Source organism: Cryptomeria japonica, chromosome 7 (assembly GCF_030272615.1).
Source record: "Cryptomeria japonica chromosome 7, Sugi_1.0, whole genome shotgun sequence".
In the NCBI taxonomy this organism is placed as follows: Eukaryota; Viridiplantae; Streptophyta; class Pinopsida; order Cupressales; family Cupressaceae; genus Cryptomeria; species Cryptomeria japonica.
In genome coordinates, this window is record NC_081411.1 from 598,249,316 (window position 1) to 598,268,688 (window position 19,373).

A 19,373-nucleotide genomic window follows, 5' to 3' on the forward strand; every position below is an offset into this window, starting at 1 on the left:
GTATTGGCGCACAAGAGATCAAGTATCGAGCGACACTTTGAAATGACCACTTTTTGATTCTTTCGACGCATAACGACTCGTAGAGATCGGATTGTTACTATCCAGAAACCAAATCAATAGGTTTAAGCAGTTATGTCGTATATGAAGACAACCAAAAAAAATAAATTTAAAATCCGATATACCGATCTGTGGGTGCTCAAAATTAGCTATAACGACTACTTGTGCTCTTCCCCTACTCCTACCCTACCAAAAACATTTCACACATAAAAATATCATTACTTCAACCCAAAAGTTGGATCAACATTAAAAGACATATCGGAATCGTCTCTTTGAAACCCGAGTCAATTTTTGGGTTATTGAGTTGTCGATCGCCTTTATAGATTGCCATTGAGTGGATCATCTGTACGCAACATTACTTTTTTCGTATTCATCTCATCAACAAAAACGCTATTGCTAATCATCCCTGTTCGAAAGAGGTGGGTGTAAGGGTGTGAGCCGAAGCAGCAACTACAGAGGAAAAATGGCAGGAGTCGGGCCGATCAGTCAGGACTGGGAACCCGTCGTAATCAGAAAAAAGGCACCCAATTCAGCCGCCAAGAAAGATGACAAGGCTGTCAATGCCGCCCGACGAACCGGAGCGCCCATCGAAACTATTAGAAAATGTATTGCTCTCAACTCCTTTTCGATGTTTCTTTAAATGGAAAAAAACTGTTTCTTTGTTTGTTATTTGTATTTAGCCTTATCCGTCTGCACTTTTGTAGCCGTAGAGATTATTCTTGTATGGATCAGATCAGTAAATTGTATCTGCGTTTTATTTTGCGGGTTCTGTTCTTCTTTATTTATGAGTTACGGCTGCCCTAAAATCGCTGTATTTGATGTGCCTTTTAGCTGAATCACGTGTTGGACGTGTTGTCTCTCTTTTTTTCTTTTTCAATACAAACCCTAGAAAACCTAAAAACCTTTTTTTTTAATAGTTAATGGGCCGAAGCTGAAATGAGTACACACCCTACTCCATTATGAGATTTGAATTTGTGACCTCTTTCAAGAACACAAATTCTCCACCACTGGAATTGGCAATTCCACCTGTACTAAATCTAAAAACCTTATTATTACTATTGATTGGTTAGTATGGCTACCCTATTGACGAGTCACCAATGGGGTTTGAATTTGTGGCATTGGCATGTATGGCATACTTGTCTACTGTTGAACCACAGCCCTTTGCATATTTAAAAATCAATTATTGGGTTGATGATAAAAAGGCAGTAGAGTAGTGTCTAGTTTGCCGCTGTTTGGATTCTTTTGCTCTAGGCGCCCCAGATACCATTCTTGGAAGCGAGTGTACTTAGAAGTAATATATAGTCATATTGCTTTATTTGAAGTTGCTATTGATTTACTTGGCTTGTTCTATAAATTTTTGATGGTTTTGCAATTTTGCGTCAAAGTCACGAAAAGTTGCCCCATCTATATATGCATAGGGGTTTCCAGGACACTGGACAGTTTTGCTTATTGGGAACATGTTAAAATTTAGATCTTAAATGTTAATGGGATTTGATTTACATGTTTATTGTCCTTTTTCCAGTATAGGAGGCTCTTTTAAAACTATTTTAGGAATCTTCTTCATACTTCTTGTCCTAATTGAATGCTCCCAAGAAGTATGCAATTCGTATTTCCTAACCATTTGCTGAATAAGTTTGAAGTTTGACGGAAAATTTCTTAGTTTACTTGGCAATAGCCCACAGCTTTGTTATTGCAGTTGAATCATACTGGCATTAAAAATTTATAATGAAACGAAATGTAAGCTCAAGACTGGTTATTTCAAAATGCACGCCTTATTCTCTTTGACACTACAATTTTTTTTTATTGGATTATTCAGGGTTGGAGGTACATAATAGGAACCTAGCGTTTGAGCAGTAAATTAGGAGTTTTTTCCTTTTCCGATTGGCATTAATTTTCTGTTCTATTTTAGGTTACGTGTGTGGTTTTTGGGAACTTTCATTTTCCTTTTTCTTTTGACATTAATGATATTCTGATCAGTCTATCCCTGAAGGACCACTTGAGGCATACTTGTTAATACAACAGATAAATTAAGAGCACGATATAGTAAAATATGCTTTTTTTCAAGAGAAAGTGAGTTTGATAAGAATGGTTTCACTCAGAAATTATCCTGAAAATGGTTGAATTTGGTTTCCTGATGTGTATATGCTTAAATTTGTAAGAACTAGGAGTCAACTATTCACTCAGAAGCAATTCTGTAAATGATTGATTGAATTTATCGTTAATGCTGTGTATGTTGTGGTTCAGCTTGTGAGAATTCTGATTGATGATTTATTTTCTGTAGTCAATGCAGGATCAAACAAGGCAGCCTCAAGCAGCACCAGCTTGAATACCAAGAAGCTTGATGATGAGACAGAAGTTCTTTCTCGTATGTTTCCTTTAAATCTGAATGGAGTTGTTTACTTGCTTATTTTCTTCTAGAAAGTATGGATAATGAAAAATTATTTGTTTTCTTTCATATTATACGTCCACATTCTTATGCTTTATTCCTACAATTGAAGTATGCAGTGCATTGAACTTAAACGGGGCTGGCCATGTGTAATAAATAAAGCTTTTTTTTTCAGCTTGTTAACAAAGTTTTGAAGTTATTTACTTATTGGAGAAAATTTGACGAAAAAGCAGCTTCAATTTTCTTCTTTGCCGAACATTTTAGATGTGCAGAATGAGAATTAGGAGCAAAGTAACATTGGTATTGACATGGGCATGTTGGCTAGTTTATATGATGGACACTTTTTGATAATTGTGTGGTGTGCACTCATTTTTTAATCAAGTAATCAGTAATATATGACTAATATAAAATATTGTAAGAAAGATACTTGCATGGTCGATAAAGAGTATATATCTTCAGTGGCCCAAATGCCATCTACGAAGTTAAAGAACATTAATGGTGCACATCTGCTAGTTGAGCCTGGTATAAGCCTTTATAATCAATTTGTTTATGCTAAGTTTGTATCTGTAGACAGATCCAGAGATTTGATATGATACATAATTGCTACAATACTGAATCATGTTCCAAATCATATCATTGTGCTCCAATGTGTGTATTCTGCGCAGCTGTGTAAGTTTTTTTTATTGCATGGAAATGGTTGATCTAATTTATGCAAGGCATAAGTCTATTCTAGATGATGGTACAATCTGTTGTGAATTGTTTCAATCCTGTCTGTTCTATGTGAATGTCCTGAAACCTATTGTGTGCCTTGGATGAGATGGTTCGGGGTTGGTATGCTTTGTGTGATTAATGATTAAATGCTAGTTAAGGTTTATGTGCACAACAGAGACAGATTAGTTACCAATTGGTGGGATATTAATGGTCAAAGTGCCAAAGAACTGGTTGCACTATCTTATGGTAGTGGAACCCCTTTTTTACACTTCTCTGAAACTTTCTACAAATTTCTGCATATTTTTGGCCTTCAAACCTCTGGTTGAAGGCTTAAATGGAACAATCTTGACAACCCAAAATGTATTATGGTAGTCCTTGAAGCAAGCTTTTCAATGACTATAATTTAATTACATATTGAGTTTATTATGATTTTTTTTTTTAATTTTACCAAACATAGGTTTTTCACCGAACATGAACTTTTTTGTTCAATGCATTGGGAAAAATAGTAAACTAATTCAAAAAAATTCTGAAAAATATCTATGCACTAGATATTGATGTCTTCTTTCTAACAAAAATAAATAAATTGAATTTCGATATATATAGAACAAGTTTTGTGTTCAAACGTACACGGTACACCTATGTTTAAATTATAATTAGTTTGTCTTCAAAACTTAATAAAATGAAAAATATTCAACATACCACTATCAAACCAATTGCATGCATTGGGTATTGATGTTACAAATCAAAATTTGAAAGAACTAAGTTTTTATCATTTATAGAAAAAAAGTTGTGTGTTTCGGGATCACATCACTCTTAAAAAATGTTGTTTGCTGTAAAAAACTACTTTTCAAGGGAGATGGAAAAATCAATACAATTTTTTTCAAAAAAAATTGGAAACAATATATTTAGAATTTGCAGACAAGATGTTACAAATCACTAGTTTATATCATCTTCAAATTCTTAATGGTTTAAAAGTTATAGGTGTCGGAAAGTGAAGGTTTTTTTTCAAAATGTTCATCTAAGTGTCAAAGTTGGCCAAAAAGTGGGAACCAGTATTGTGAGTTCACCCATAAACCTTTGTGAAGTTAGTTAAAGCATTACAATGCTCACCAAGCTAATAGAGTGATGGACAACAATTTCTTAACGTTTATGACGTAGTTGGTTTGAGTGTTACCATCTTGGCTGCCTCCCTTGAAGGCATGCTTGCTTCCAAATGGTGCTGCCAATTATAGAATATATCTAAGCACAAGAATTTGAAATGCTCCATCAAGCATTCATGATTCTGCTATTATCAACGAATTGCCTTCGTCTACTAGCTTTACTAATTTCCATTGACTTAGATAAATTAATCATACCATCAAGTGGATGCTTCCATCTTTTTAGCAATGATTCATCCTAGATTAGTCACAGACACATGGATACACAAACAGAAGGGTCATTTTATGATTGCTACTTGCACTTGTTGGGCGAGAATTTCATCTTGATTTTTTATTCAGAGTTTAGCATCTTGTATCCAAGTTTGTAGGTGTAATGTCCCTTTTTAAATTTTCCTTAGTTTTCCTTAAATAAATAACTTTAACTCACTATAATGATTGCATAGTTAATTGTAAATATAAATTTATCCTAAAATTATAATTTTGATTATATAATCTGAATTTAAAGCTTATGTATCTCTGAAAATATAAAACTTATCCTGTAGCCTCTGCTGTAATTCTTCCTCAAATTTGCAGCTGTCTCACTTTGTATGAATGTCTTTGAAATGTTTCTAATTTCTGCCCTAATCAGGGGTTTTTGTACACTAACTTGACAAGAGAAGTTAAGGATTTCTGTCCTTCAATTTCAGTCAGGGGTTTGTCCTCAAGCTCTTAGAATATTGATTTATACTCCCCAAGGAGTGATAAATGAATCTATAAATGTATTTTCCAATGATATCCTTCTCCTTTGCTTGGTCTTGTTTAAATACCCTTTTCTTTCAAGAGTCACAACTATTTGTATCTCTTATTAATTATAATTTCCCTTTGTTATTTTACTTGATTCTCCTTAAAGAAATCACATGGCTAAATTATTTTTGATTTTTTTAAAATCTTCTTCATGTCTTTGTGTATAAGATTTCTCTTTTGGCTCTTCTGCATCCATCTCATCATCATTGTTGTCATTGCTTCTATTTGCTATCAAAGAAGCCTTCCTACGAGGGATGTTTCAAACTTTTATTATGCTCACCATGCTTATGTTGTGCGGAAGTAGGTTGAAAAACACTTCCCGCAATATGGAACAAACACTATCCTTTAGAGCTGGGTGGCAAAAACTAACAAGATTCGTTGTCTCATAGGAGTTGCCACCACATGTCTGATTTGATCATTTGAGGGTGTTTTGTATATGCCTTGCGACATGTGGTGATTGGTGATAAACATTCGGATCTCTTCATCCTCAACATACATTTTCTTTGAAAGCAAAGACTATCATTGAAAGCCACACTTTTCTGTTGGTCAAAAACATTGGGTTTTCCAAACTTGTGCACAAAGTTGGAAGATCTACAAGGGGAAGGAAGGGTTTGAAGAATGATGTCAAGTTCAACAATTTTGTAGCAAATTGTAAGAAGTGCGAAATTAACAGAGAATAGAAACAATTAAAGTCTGGAAAACACATTAGAATTATTCAAAAGTGGTAATCTGCCAACACAGACTCTATTAAAGGTTCCCCTAAAGTGAACAATGGGAGTTGCATCTATGTAGTTGTTGACAGTCTAAGTAATAATGCACTGTTTATCTCTATTACTATCACTTCTAAATTTCATCAACACGTAGTTGTGTTTTTGGAAGAAGGCTTGCAAGATTCTTCAACATTCTATCATTTCGAGCTAAGTTACCGATTCGGGTACGGATTCACGGATTCAGCAAAATTTTTTTCTTCTTGGGTACAGTTACGGGTACGTCTGTACATATATATATTTTAATTTTATATATATACATATGTCATATATTATATATATGTTCAAACATCAAAACTATATATGTTCATAGTTCAAACATACAAATATGAAACACACAATGTAACTTTCCCATACAATGATACGTAAATGATAACAAATAAATCATAAATCATAAATCCATAATTGCCAATGCCAACAAATTATTTGATATTCATATATCGTTAATGTAATATCATATTCATAATTTGCAAAAAAGATGATATTGAAGTTTCAAGTTTCAAACTGATTCAAGATTGTTTATACTTTTTTTGACTTTTTTGACCTAAAAGTTTCATGTTTGGTTATACTTTTTTGACTTTTATGACCCGTGGGCCCTGTTTTTGGGAACCCACAGGCCTTGGTTCTCCTGGGTCCGCCTGGGTTCTCCCTGGGTTCCACCCAGGTCCTGCCCAGGTGGCCGGGTTCTGTGTGGGTTCTGCGAACCCGGCCACCTGGGCGGGACCCGGGTGGAACCCAGGGAGAACCAGGCTCGGACCAGGACCGGGCAAGAACCAGAACCCGGACCCAGCCTTTTTCCCCAAGAACTGGTATCTGAGATTTCGAGTAATGTTTGATGCTGCCATTGCTTCATGATGCAAGTGTGTCTGTCTCTCATTCAAGTACCTCCTCCACACTCATTAGCATAAGAGCAGTTTACTCTCAGAATGGAGCATTGCCACCTATGGCTGTTTTTCTTTCTCATGACTATTGTTCTTTTTACTGAAGAACCTTAAACTCTTCTATGAAGTGAGTTATCATCAATACCTGAGGAAATATCTGAAGGTATATATTGGTTTGAACTTGCAACAGATCGGTCCTGCATAGATTGAAACATACTTTTAGTTTACATTAGTAATTATTCGGAAACACACAGATTTTAAGGTACTTATAGTTTACATTAGGAATCATAAGTAACTGCACAAACTGAAATGGACTTGCACAGAGCGAAGCATGCGTTTAATTTTAATTAGGAATCATTTTTAAATAAAGTATGTGAAAAATCTGGTTACATACATGGAGAAACCAAAGAATATATATATTATATTGGAATAATCATTGAGGAATAGATTTTTGGGAATCATGATAACTTAAATAATTCCAACGTGTTTAAACTGTGGTATACATTTTGTGAAAACACTATACTGGTGCTGAGTATGATTATGTTATAAAATATGGAATTTTTTTTCATTGCTGTAAGTCTTTAAATTTTCCTGCAGTAGGCTGAATGTGTAGTATTATTAAGCAATGTTCATAGGGATGTGTCCCCGAGGGTCTAGGGGATGTGTCTGATGTCATGGGGAATTGAGGACTTTGAGGTGATGTCCCTTTTTCAGGATTGGACAGCCGTTCTATTTGGTGCATAAAAACAAAAAAGAGAACTGTTCAGTTTTTTAAGGAAAATGATGTTAAAAGCTCTAAAAGGCTTATAAGAAGGGGGAAGACTGTCATTGTAAATTCAGCACATTGCATCTATTTTTCAAAATTTCAGTTGCTTTTAATTTGTGTAAGTTGTTTTAATATTTGTCACCCAGCCATTGACAAAATCTGGGAATATTTTTTTCTGCCCCTCTATACCCACTAGATGGAAATCTGAAGAAACACTGTTATTAAGAAAATTGGGCCTAGTTTGACTTATCTTGAACATAATTATGGCTGCACCCAAAACACCTCTTATGAAAATGACATTACAGGGACCCACTGTCTCAATGGCAGAGATGAGAATATCTGCAATAAATTGTGCGTCTTTTACCTGACCCTTACAATCCACAACTTTCAAAAACATTGGCCCTTCAGAGGACAATTGATACACGTCTCAATTCACGAATCCCTTATGGGCTTCAACGCATCTTCAACCCCCTTGACCTCTCTTTCCAACAAGGTGCCACGTATCTTCCCATAACTTGGGGCCCTTATATCCTTTTGGAGCTTCTTTAACACTTTTCAACATCTTTTTCCAATATGGGGAGCAGACAACATTGAAAGCCAACCTATTTGCATATATGCATCTTGCTACATCTTGGTCAGCAATGTCTCGACTCTCATTTTGAAATGTACTTTCTAAAGTCCCCTTTGATCTTTTTTGTATAATGGGTGCTTCACTTTCAGGTTTAGCTGCGAAAAAATTGGGTGGTTTTCTACCATAATATTGGGATTAGATGGGGGTTGCATTCTTTTTGATTTTTTTGAAACGGATTGGTTTAATGTACGGGCTTCTCTCCATTCTGCTTCTTCATGCTCCCTAATATATTTTAGCAGTCTCATGTAATAGAGGCACACTATTTTTTCTAGGGCATTTTTTGATGTCTCTTCATGGTATTCCACACAAATGGTCTTCCACCCAAATATATGAACTATTACATTCTACATCACATCCCCGACATTTGCAATGGAATCCCCACCTCCTAGAAGTGGTCGTATAATATCAACATATTTCCATAGAGGAGAATTGGATCTGTTTTGTGTTTTTGTTGTTCATTTGTGCCTATGGAGGAAGAGGTAGATGCCATTCTAGTTCCTATGGAAAGAAATTTTATAAACACATTTAAAAACAAAAACAAAAGAATAGAAAAAAATAGCTAAACCAAATAAATAATGTTTCATGTTTGTGAAACAAAAATGGATGAAATTTTTAAAAAAAATCTAACCTCTTTCAGCCAATGGAAGCTTGCAAATGAGTAAGAATGAAGTTGCAATACCTGATCAAACTTCAAAAATTGATCTTCAACTTCTAGTCGATGCTTGAAGCCAAACTTTGAGTTTGGTCAACTTGCACAACTTCTTGCAAAATAAATGAGAAAAATAAACCTCCATAGGTTTTTAAAACTTACTTTTAGGTTTCGTTTTGCTTTTAGGGTGAATTGGACTCCAAAAAAATTAAATTTTGCAAAAAAAACAAAACAAAAAACGGTGCCCAGATGTCTGGGTTCGCCCTAGACGTATCGGTGCGCCTAGGCACGCACCCTAGCCAGACCCACAGGCTTATTGGATCTGGAGCACTACCCGGTTCAAACCAGACCGGTACTAAGGGTGCTTGGGGCCGAACCTTGCAACTTAGGAAATATATAGGTGATTTTAATTTATGCAAGCCACAGTTTCCAATTTTTAAAATGAGATTCTTTGACTGTGATCTTGGTGGTTATTTTCTTGCTTTAATTACATTGAAGATTTCTAAATACATGTGCGCTTAGGCAAAAGGAACAAAGTGAGGACATCACAAATGAGGCTCATTTCTTGAAGGAATTTATATTAGTCAAATCATGCAAGCAAAAATGACTAGTTTCTAGATGCGAAGTGGAATAGTGTTCTGAAGAAGCATCAGAAACAAAAAATTGAGTGGTTCTCATCAACCATTCACCCAAGACTTTGGATATTTTGTATATTGCAAATATGACTAATCTCTTTGATTAGTCATAGTTTAGCTAGGATTTTCATTATGCCGGTTGAAGCTTTTATCACTTTTATAGTTCACACCATCTTGTTTAGCATCCTTGATTTATTTCAGTGGCATTAGTATTGATTCTCAGAGCATACTTCTTTAAATGTGTTTTATCACTTATATTTTTTTAACTAAAATTTATCTTCTTTTTCAGTTTTTCTATACCTCTCTATTTATTTTTTGTGATATCTTAAATACATCATCTTAAAAATGCACCTATTTTATTTTACTTTAGCTACATATGTATATATAACATAAATTTGAGAAAAGAATATCATAATTTAGGGCCATTTCTCATGATCGTTAATTTCTGAAAGGGATTCTCATCTATCAGTTCATGTAAACAGAATTAATGACAACCTTCTAAAACTAATAAATGAAAAAAGTGGAATAATGTTTTGCAGAAGCATCACAAACAGAGATGTAGGGTTCTCATCAGACAGTAAATGGAGAGCAACATAAATTGCATATGTTTTTAAATTGTCATTGCCTTGGCCATACTATTAATACAAGCACACATCATCTAAGAGTGGAATATCAAATCATCTTCATATTTGTCCTCTTTATCTATAGATGTGCTATTGTGATCATGATCACAATCATATTTTACATAATTGGTGAGTTCCCTTGTACTTACATTTTGTTTTCTCTACAAGTTTTCGTGAGGTTTACTCATTGAGTTTTTTTTAAGAACTCGCTGAGTTTTTGGCGAGTACTCTCCAAGACTCACCAAAAATTGATGATTTTTTTCTATTAAGTTGTGGCGCCAGCAACATGTCAAAATTTAGGAAAAAAATGTGTTAGACACTGCAAAAACTCTGTTTTTTGCCTTTTGCCTTTTAAAAAATTATGAAAATGGTGTGTGCCATGAAGGTTTGTTTGGTTTTGAAGGTCTTCATTTGGACTTGGTGGACAATCCCATGAGGAGTGCTGCCCCCAGACCCCTGTGAGGGGTGCTTCTTCTCAACCCCGCTAGGGGCGTGGCCCCCAGACTCCCACCAAACTCATTTGATACATTTTTAGCTATATTGTGCAATTTTTATTTTTAAAAAACTGAAGGTTTTTTTTTAAAGGTGCCAAGTTTTGCCAAATACCCTCCAAGTTGGAGTTTTGAGCTTGCCGCTCTGTGCATATCTAGAAGCGGATTCCCGATAGCAGAGGTACCAGCATAAGAGGCGAGAGAAACAGAGACAAAGACATAAGCTAAGGTGTAGGCAGCATAGCTAGGACTAGTATATTTGCCAATTTAGCCTGTTGACCGAGTGGTTGACCCGGAACCATCAGAAGTAGGGGTATCACCAGTTCGACGTTGATCCATTTCCAGGTGCAGTCCCAGTTATTGAACCCTTAGCTGAATCACCATATCCATAGCAAGGCAGGAATGCCAGCCCTGGTAATGTGCCCCTCAGTACGCTTGGGTATGCTTAGTTTCGTAGCTCTGTATGTAAGGAAGGTGTGGATAGGACCTATTGTACGGTGTAGGTAGGGCCAATGTAATAAGCCTAGGTCTGGTGTAACTAAGCCTGCCTCTGCCTCTCCTTCCTATGCATCCAAATAGAAAACTTACTAAAAACCTATCAATGGCTTCTTTGTCCCCTGTTCCTAGTTGCTATTAGTTCAGAAATCCATTCAACTGCTGAGTAAACGACTTAAACTGATGGTGATGCCTATGCTTGCTTCAATGCTGGTCAAACTGCCTGCTATGGAAAGGATCAATGCATAGTATATAAAGCAAGGTCCTGTCTTCTAGGAGCAGGACACATGAAGAGACGCAATGCCGGGGCTTAAAGCAAACGCTGCGCTCTGGACTAGAAATGATTAATAACAAAGACTCTACACCAGCTGTACAATTCAAAGGCACATCCCATTACCGTCTTGCCATCTGTCTGTTATTCAGTCCAGATAAAGGCGTACAGAGAGCCCATAGAACACATCTATCCTTACTTAGCATCCCAGGTTAGGTGCCCCAATAGAATGGCCAGTAGATCCAAATCCAGGTGCAGAGGTCGGAGCAGCGGTTAAGTGAGAGAAGCAATGGTTTATGTTGATCTGATTGATGATGCAAGTGAGCTTGTTTAGCCATAATCAGTTTACTCAACCACCAACTCTTCTTATTTCATTCATTCAACAGCTTGATAGTACTCTTTTTCAGAGAAGTTTTAATGGAGTTCTCCTTCTATGTGTATCCCAACCCAAATACTTGTCCCTCCTAAAGGAGGGCCCATGCTAGTGTTTGTAAATAATCTTTTTGTGGGGGGCTGCTCAATATTCAACGGGACCATAAAAGCGAGCGAATGGGTGGGGTGAGTGGAAATGATAGACAAAATGGAATCTGAAAACTGCCTTATCCGTTAGATCTGAGTTTGACCGACCCTATCTATAATGGGTGCTAGATCGAGGAATAGGGATCTCCCTGTGTAGACGTGTTCGTTGGCAAGGCCACTTCCTACCCAAAAAGAATGTTTCATTGACATTTCTAATTGGCAAGAATGGCATTCATTCTTTATTCATTAGGGTGATTGGGAGTTATGAAAAAAAAAAGTCTTGTTATCCACTAGTTTAGTATCAGTCTGATCCGGCTGTAGTTAGTTGATTAGGTGCCATGGAGTAGTCTATTATATACGTATTAACCAGTTTAGGGAGATGGAGTCCTCTCCCCTCGAGCTATCAAATTATGAAAAAAAAAAGTCTTGTTATCCACTAGTTTAGTATCAGTCTGATCCGGCTGTAGTTAGTTGATTAGGTGCCATGGAGTAGTCTATTATATACGTATTAACCAGTTTAGGGAGATCGAGTCCTCTCCCCTCGAGCTATCAAAGGCCAAGTACATAAATGCTCTCTCCTATCGCACTTCAAGATAACGGAGATGTGCGCACTTCTTGCTCTACCCGTGATGTGAGAATAAGCATCGATGATCGATACAAGGCCGGGGAAGCAGGTGGGAAATCTTTTCTTTCCTGGGCATTTCTAAATCAATGAAAGGCAAATAGATAGGGGGCGGGTTCATCGCACCCCCCCGGGAGGTAGATTAATTGGAAAGAGATAGAATCTGGAGCCGTGAAGAAGATGGGGGAGGAATACTAGAATAATAATAGATACTTCTACAGCTTTGAAATGCTGCCCAAGTTCTTAAATGACAACAGGCACCAGCACTTCCCATTCCTATCAATGAATTAAAGACCTGGGTCATATATTTTGTTGGTATGATTGTCAGAGCCCTTGGGGAGGAGAGTGACAGACTGTTAGATGACCACCATATTGTTATGGCTGTTTATATGAATGCAAAATAGTACCGCATACTAGCGATTGGCCAACCTACATATCAGATTCAATCTATGACACAGTTGACTAATTTAAATAAATCTGATGGAAGTATGTTTAAGTATAATTCTCTGTTAATCTACCTTATACTGCATGCATTGGCTGATGATTTCCCTGGGCTTGGCATTAACAAGTATCCTGATGTACCCGTACAAGAGTGGGCTCCGGGGATTGGGAAACGTACGGACATGAGGGATTGTTGTGATTGAAATGACAGATTTGCTGCCAAGTATTCACAATTGTTGTGTGAGACAGAAATGCCCAGAATACCTTCGTGGGGTAGAGAAAGAGTGCACCCTGCACCTGGTACAATCAATTTTGCGGGGATTGGTTTGATATGACAGAATATACATATGTAATGTATGGCAGCAGTGTAGCCCCGCCCTGCCAACTCATGTAACTGACAGGGTGTTCTCCCATGGATTCATAAGGCAGCTAGTACAGGAAAGTCGTTTGGAGAGAATAAGAAAGCTGCCCAGCACCCGTGCATAATGTCAGATCTGGCTAGCATGAATGCGGAGGGATTTCAATTCAGATAGGGCTCTATAGTTCTCCGCCGGTCGAGTCCGTTTCTATTCTAACTTTGGTTCGGCAACAACCCTGGCTAAGAATAGTAGGGTTAATAAATCAGCCTGTGACCACTTCTATATCCACGGGTGGGTGGGAATCATAGGGTTCCCGAAGCAGGGTGGCCCTACTATTCTAAGGGGTAGTTACGGAGTTACGGAATTCAAGAAGTGAGTTAGCTTGGAGAGCAGTGTTTGAAAGGTCGAGTGTGTCTTCGAAGGCAGCTAGCTCCCATCATTGATTTGTTTGTTAGTTGGGGTGGGATTGGAGGCATTTGATTGGATCTAGGGTTGGGATGCAGCATTGAAAGTTGAGGGATGTTCAGCCAATGCGGTAGGTCGATCAATCCAACTCCTTTTGTAAACTCAACTTCTTACCCGCTTCACTGATGTATTGGTTTACGCATTTGGAACACCTAGGCAAATCTTCGATAAAGTAACTCTCACAATAATATAAAATAGGGGACCGAGATAGAACTGAGAAATGATAGTTGACCGAAGTCGATTCCATACGTAACATGCCAACAACAACTCATCTTCCACCCACCGAAGTCAGTAGAGCAAGACGAAGGAACTTAATTTACCAGCTCAATGCCGAGAGATAGAAGTTGGTTTGGTCTTTATGGAATTCCATCCTTTCGAACCCATATGAATGAGTGAGCGTTCAAACCCTTGCCCTCCTACCTAAGAGCAAGCCATCCTTCTTCACCTTCCGATGTCAGGTGAGCCATTCTTCCTCTCCCTCATTTTTCAGGTGAGCCACCCTTCCTAAAGAACTCCGTAAAAACAGGATTAGTGGGGCAATTCCCTCAATTGTTCGACTTTGAGGGGAAGAAATAAAGTGCTTTCTGTAACTAGAGAGAGAAGAACTTGACACAAAGTATTTCACAAACGTAAAGTTAGGGTGATTCACTTAACGTACCTCGTACCTCACCCTCCTACCATGGGCGAGCACAACACGTACCTCACCCTTTGGTCGAGCGAGAACGCATCCTAAGTTACTCATTGGGTGAGGGGGAACCTGGCCTTATGACTTGATACACTATCACGTCCTCTACCCGGTGTCCCTGCGGAAAAGTTGTAGATTTAAGAGTTCAAATGTGTCCTCTCCTTATCAGTCGAGCCTGCTTGCGCATCGTATCGAGCCAGAGCCCCAGGCCAGGTTATTAAATGTAAATATTCCAGACATTACCCATTCAGTTCTCGCCAACCAGTAAGGAAGGTCAATTCTTTACGTAGATTCTATAGTTCCATCATTTGATGGTCAGCAGGGGAAAGTTTTCTTCAGTGAAGGTATCCAATCAATCGATGAGGGGGTGGGGGGGAAATAAGAATAGTTATTAGTTATTAGTTCACATAACCGCTATGCTACTGCACTCAGCAAAGCGAATAAGAAGTGAGCGAAGCGAATAAGAACTTGCCTCTGGGTATAGCGTTTTCACTCAATGCTTTAGGTCGAGAAAGGACCTGAGGACCTGCCCTAATAGAGAAGTCCCCCGTTATCCCATAGTCTCTCTAACCTTATGCTGTTGGTTTTACCCAGTACGGCATAGCTGTAGGGTTCTCCCATAGCCCTTATACGGGATGGTCTTACCCTGCAGCTTAGGTTTTTACGGCAATTCATCAAGAACAAGCATGAGTTTATTTGGGCTTCAGAAATAACAACTTCCTTTCTTTTCTCTTTGTTACTTGTCGTTATTAGTGAGGTTTGTAAATCCCCGCTACGCTACTTCTCATAGTGATGTACAGCAAGTAGTGATGTCCATCAATAAGCGTTATTTGTTAACGGTTGATTCAGTAGACCTAGCAGCATGTGATGTATATGAAGCAGTTGATGAGGCTGTTGATTAAGAAGTCGAAGAAGCACCACCAACACAGCGAGATCAAGACCTAGAGGCATAAGCATAAGCAGACCTAGTAGACCCAGTTGAAGCACCTGTCGAAAAAGCTGTTGATTCGGGTGATGAAGTTGAAGATCTTGAACCAGTTGTATAACCAGCACCACTAGCACTAGTATATAAAGCACCACCAGTAGCATAAGCAAAGACATAGGTTGGGAGAGAAGAAAAGGTAGAGAGTAAGCATCAGTAGTAGTTCTAGCACCAGTACCCACATTTATCGCATCATAAGCAGCAGTAGATTATGCATAAGTTTATAGGTGGATTCTGCTATTTAAGTTTATGCTGTTAAAGCAGTTAATCTAGTGGATTCAGTATATTTAACAGAGTAGCATGTTCCGACTTTTGGGACATTTCTAGTAGATCCACCACCAGCATAAGTAACGAAGGCAAAGACATAAGCTCTTGTAGATCCAGTCGATGGACCAATAGCAGCATCTCTAAGGCAGAGGCAGATCCTGTTCTTTATGTCTATTATGCAGCAGCTTCTGATCTTGATCTTGGTTATGCTGTAGATTATGCCATTGATTCTGTTGCTTATGCAAGTGACCCAGTTGAAGCACACATTTACCTTGTTGTTTAAGCAGCAGTTGTTTAAGCTGTTCTTTATTCTGATCTTGATCCAGCAATCCTCAGTAGTAGAACTGGCATAAGTAGTTCCTGCAGCAGCATACCTAGTAGCATATCTAGGAGCATACGCAGCTTATCCACCAGTGGCATTTTACCCTGTTCCGGGTTTTGGTAACATAGTCCTAGCCAGTAGCATGGGCCGTAGCATACCTTCCATCTCAAGATCCAGCATCAGCAGCTTGACCGGCAGACCTTACGACTAGTGATCGAGATCCATACCTTCGTGATGCTGTTCCAAATGCTGATCTTCGTGATCCAGACCTATAGCCAGTAATAGCAGAGCTAGAAGCACCAGAGGCAGCATAGGTAGTAGATCCAGTAAAAGCAAGGGTGTATGAACCAGTATATTCAGTAGTTGGTGATGTATATGAAGTAGAAGTAGATTATGCTGTTGACTGAGCATTTGCAAACTATGATCACTATAATCTTGTTATCTTAAACACCCTTGAAGCTGACATTCAGGGAAGATTTATTCTCTGGACTTCTATAGTCTGTACTTTGATGGGGATTCAGTCTTTTGTCATTTTCATTTTGAAGACATTGCTTTTGTGGAGCAAACATTTGGCCCTTTCTTTTGTTATAGAAATGAATACTTTAATTGTGTTTTCTTAGCTGAGGAAGTTACTTCCAGAGTGATAAAAATTGGCATATTTGTGTAAGTTCATGTTTTTGTTGTGCTTCTGACGCTTTTCATATACATTTTCTTTGGTATGAAGAATGATTTGTAACTTGTATAATCAGATGAACGAGTTCCATCTGAATTAAGGAAAAATATCATGCAAGCCCGTTTGGACAAAAAGCTTACACAAGCCCAGCTGGCACAGGTACCACATCTTTCTTGTTTATATGCTTGGTTTTCTTCTCTATATTCTCTAATTCAGATTTTAAATTTGGTTGGATAATAATTTATACATTAAATTTTCTTGCACAGCAAATCAATGAAAAACCACAGATCATTCAAGAATATGAGTCGGGAAAAGCGATTCCCAATCAGCAGGTCATTGTAAAACTAGAACGGGTTCTTGGGGTAAAATTGCGTGGTGGAAAGAAGTGACCATCACGAATCAGCTTTCTTGTAGAGTCAGACTTCTGTTGTTTGCTTCTATAATAGCTTCATGTTTTCATTTCTAAAACTGTACAGGACATATGTTTTCATTTCTTAAAACTGTACAGGACATGCATGTAAACAAGGTTTTCGTAACGGTACTGCCACTGGGAAGTCGTGTTTAGTAAAATGGTACTGCCATTGGAGTCCGGGTTCTGAGTCTAAATAATTTGACATAATCCAGAAACTACTAACAATATATAAGAGATGGTTTTATGGTGGGTTTTGAATCACATTTGGTGGTTTGTTTGTTAAATGTTCTGACGTAAATGTGAACAATGCTATTATCATGCATTGTGTTTCTTAATAGAACAAAATTAGATGATCCGCAGGTTGATGACATTTAGTGCCCGAGGTATTTATTTGGGATTTTTCTGTACACATTTTCTGCATGAATTTTTTATTTATTTATATTGTGGGTAGATATTCCAATGGCTAGGAAAAATCAATTTAAATTTTATGTATCCATGTAGAAAGAGATAATGGTAATTGGGTCTGAAAAACACTTTCTGCTTGTAAAATTTCAACCCAAATCTCAAACTTTTCTGGCTGTCGTTTTGTTTGCTTTAGTTTTTCGGAGTCGAAAGGGATTTCTTTGAAATTGCAGCTTGAATTTTCCATTGAAGCCACAACCTTGTAATTAATGATATTTTATTTTAATTGAGTAGGAATGTCGTAATGTGTAATGACTAATCCTTCTACCATTGTAGCTGCCTCATTGTTAAATTTTGATTTGAACACTTATCTTTCATTTAAAATTTGATGCCCCTTCATTTTTTTCATTTTTATTTATGATTTAAATTTTTTTTTTTCACAAGATGTTTCTTCATCAGTGTGTATTAATCAAGCTAATATATGTGTAATGGAATAAAATTTCCCATAGGATGAGTGGAGATTGATAACAAATAATGTAATAAAATGTAATCAATATGGGAATTGAACAAAATATATATAGGGTACTGTACATTTAACTCAAAATAAAAATAAAAATAAAAATCATGGATTGCCTTAGATGCCACAAATTGATTTGCCAATATACATAAATAATCTTTAGTATTTTTAATGTTAATTTTTTTTGAGTTGATTGGCCAATTCAAAGTTGTGTTTATGAATAAGATCTAAATTTATTTGCTCACTTCAAGGTTGGCTTTTGGAAGATGTGTATTGACTATGAAGCTTTGAATAAAATGGATTTTTTTTAATGACAGATGATTGTAAAACAAGTTCTACATGTGATTTGTTTATTATGTTGATTCTTCACAAGTGTGCATGACGTTTTTCTATATGATTTGTGTAAATGTACTATCTACTTTAATGAGATTTATGAATGATGGTTTAAGAGATTGTATGAATACATCGCAATTGTATATTATATGGCATCTTGATGTTTTGTGTAACATGGAAAGAATACCCTACTAACATATAATTGGTTTTACAAATATTGAAATAAAGGACTTTTAGGAGGTTCTATAGGAATCTTTACCTCAAGCAAAAAAAATTCAAATATAATACATAGAACTATAGACATCAAAGCCCGCATGGGGTAGAAGCATCAAACCAACGAAAGACCATAACTCAAAAAATGCCCAACAACACTTGGATTGCCACTTTATTTTATCAAATTTTAGTTTTAGAAAAACCTTTTTAGGGAGTGGCTTATTAAGGAAATGTCTACTCAACCACCAAAATGGTTTCTAATAATAATAAAAAATATTATTAGAACATAACTGTATTTGTTATTTTATTTAATTATTAAATGCAAACAAATGTCTTATCAGGAGCCATTTCAATGGCTGCATAGGCATTTCCCTTATTTGACATATTACTGACCTTTAGCCCCCTTAGAAGATATTACATTATTAACAATAAAAGTAATAAAAAGTATATGTAAAATGAAAAATATGTGCATTTGGAAAATAATATTTGATACATATTGAAGATTGCAAAAGAGAATTGAGAAGAGATAATTAGAAATTATAATAATTGGTCCCACTCCAAAGGACAATGTTAGGAATATTGTAGATTTAGAATATGTGGGGGAAAATTTCCCTCTTTTTATGGTTTTTAAAATGTTAAAATATAAAATTGGAATTTTTTCCCTTTTTATAGTTTTTAAAATATTGAGATATAAAATTGGAATTTTGTAGTGGTATATATTTTTTTGAAAATTTTCCCTTACTTTTTTATGGTTTTTAAAATATTAAAATATAAAATTAGTCATGTACTAATATTAATGAAAATGATATCTTGCTTAAGTGTGTTGAATTATTTCTAATTATTCAAATATTCTAGAGT

The 19,373-nt window shown here is 36.7% G+C and overlaps 1 protein-coding gene across 1 annotated transcript; it reads left to right on the forward strand.

The window, feature by feature from the left end:
• Nucleotides 1–217: 217 nt before the first annotated feature.
• Nucleotides 218–17,420, forward strand: LOC131079305 (multiprotein-bridging factor 1b). Its single transcript, XM_058017214.2, has 4 exons — nucleotides 218–662; nucleotides 2,339–2,422; nucleotides 16,715–16,797; nucleotides 16,905–17,420. Exons 1-4 carry the CDS (start codon nucleotides 521–523, stop codon nucleotides 17,025–17,027), a joined length of 432 nt encoding a protein of 143 aa, XP_057873197.1. The 5' UTR covers nucleotides 218–520; the 3' UTR covers nucleotides 17,028–17,420.
• Nucleotides 17,421–19,373: the final 1,953 nt, after the last annotated feature.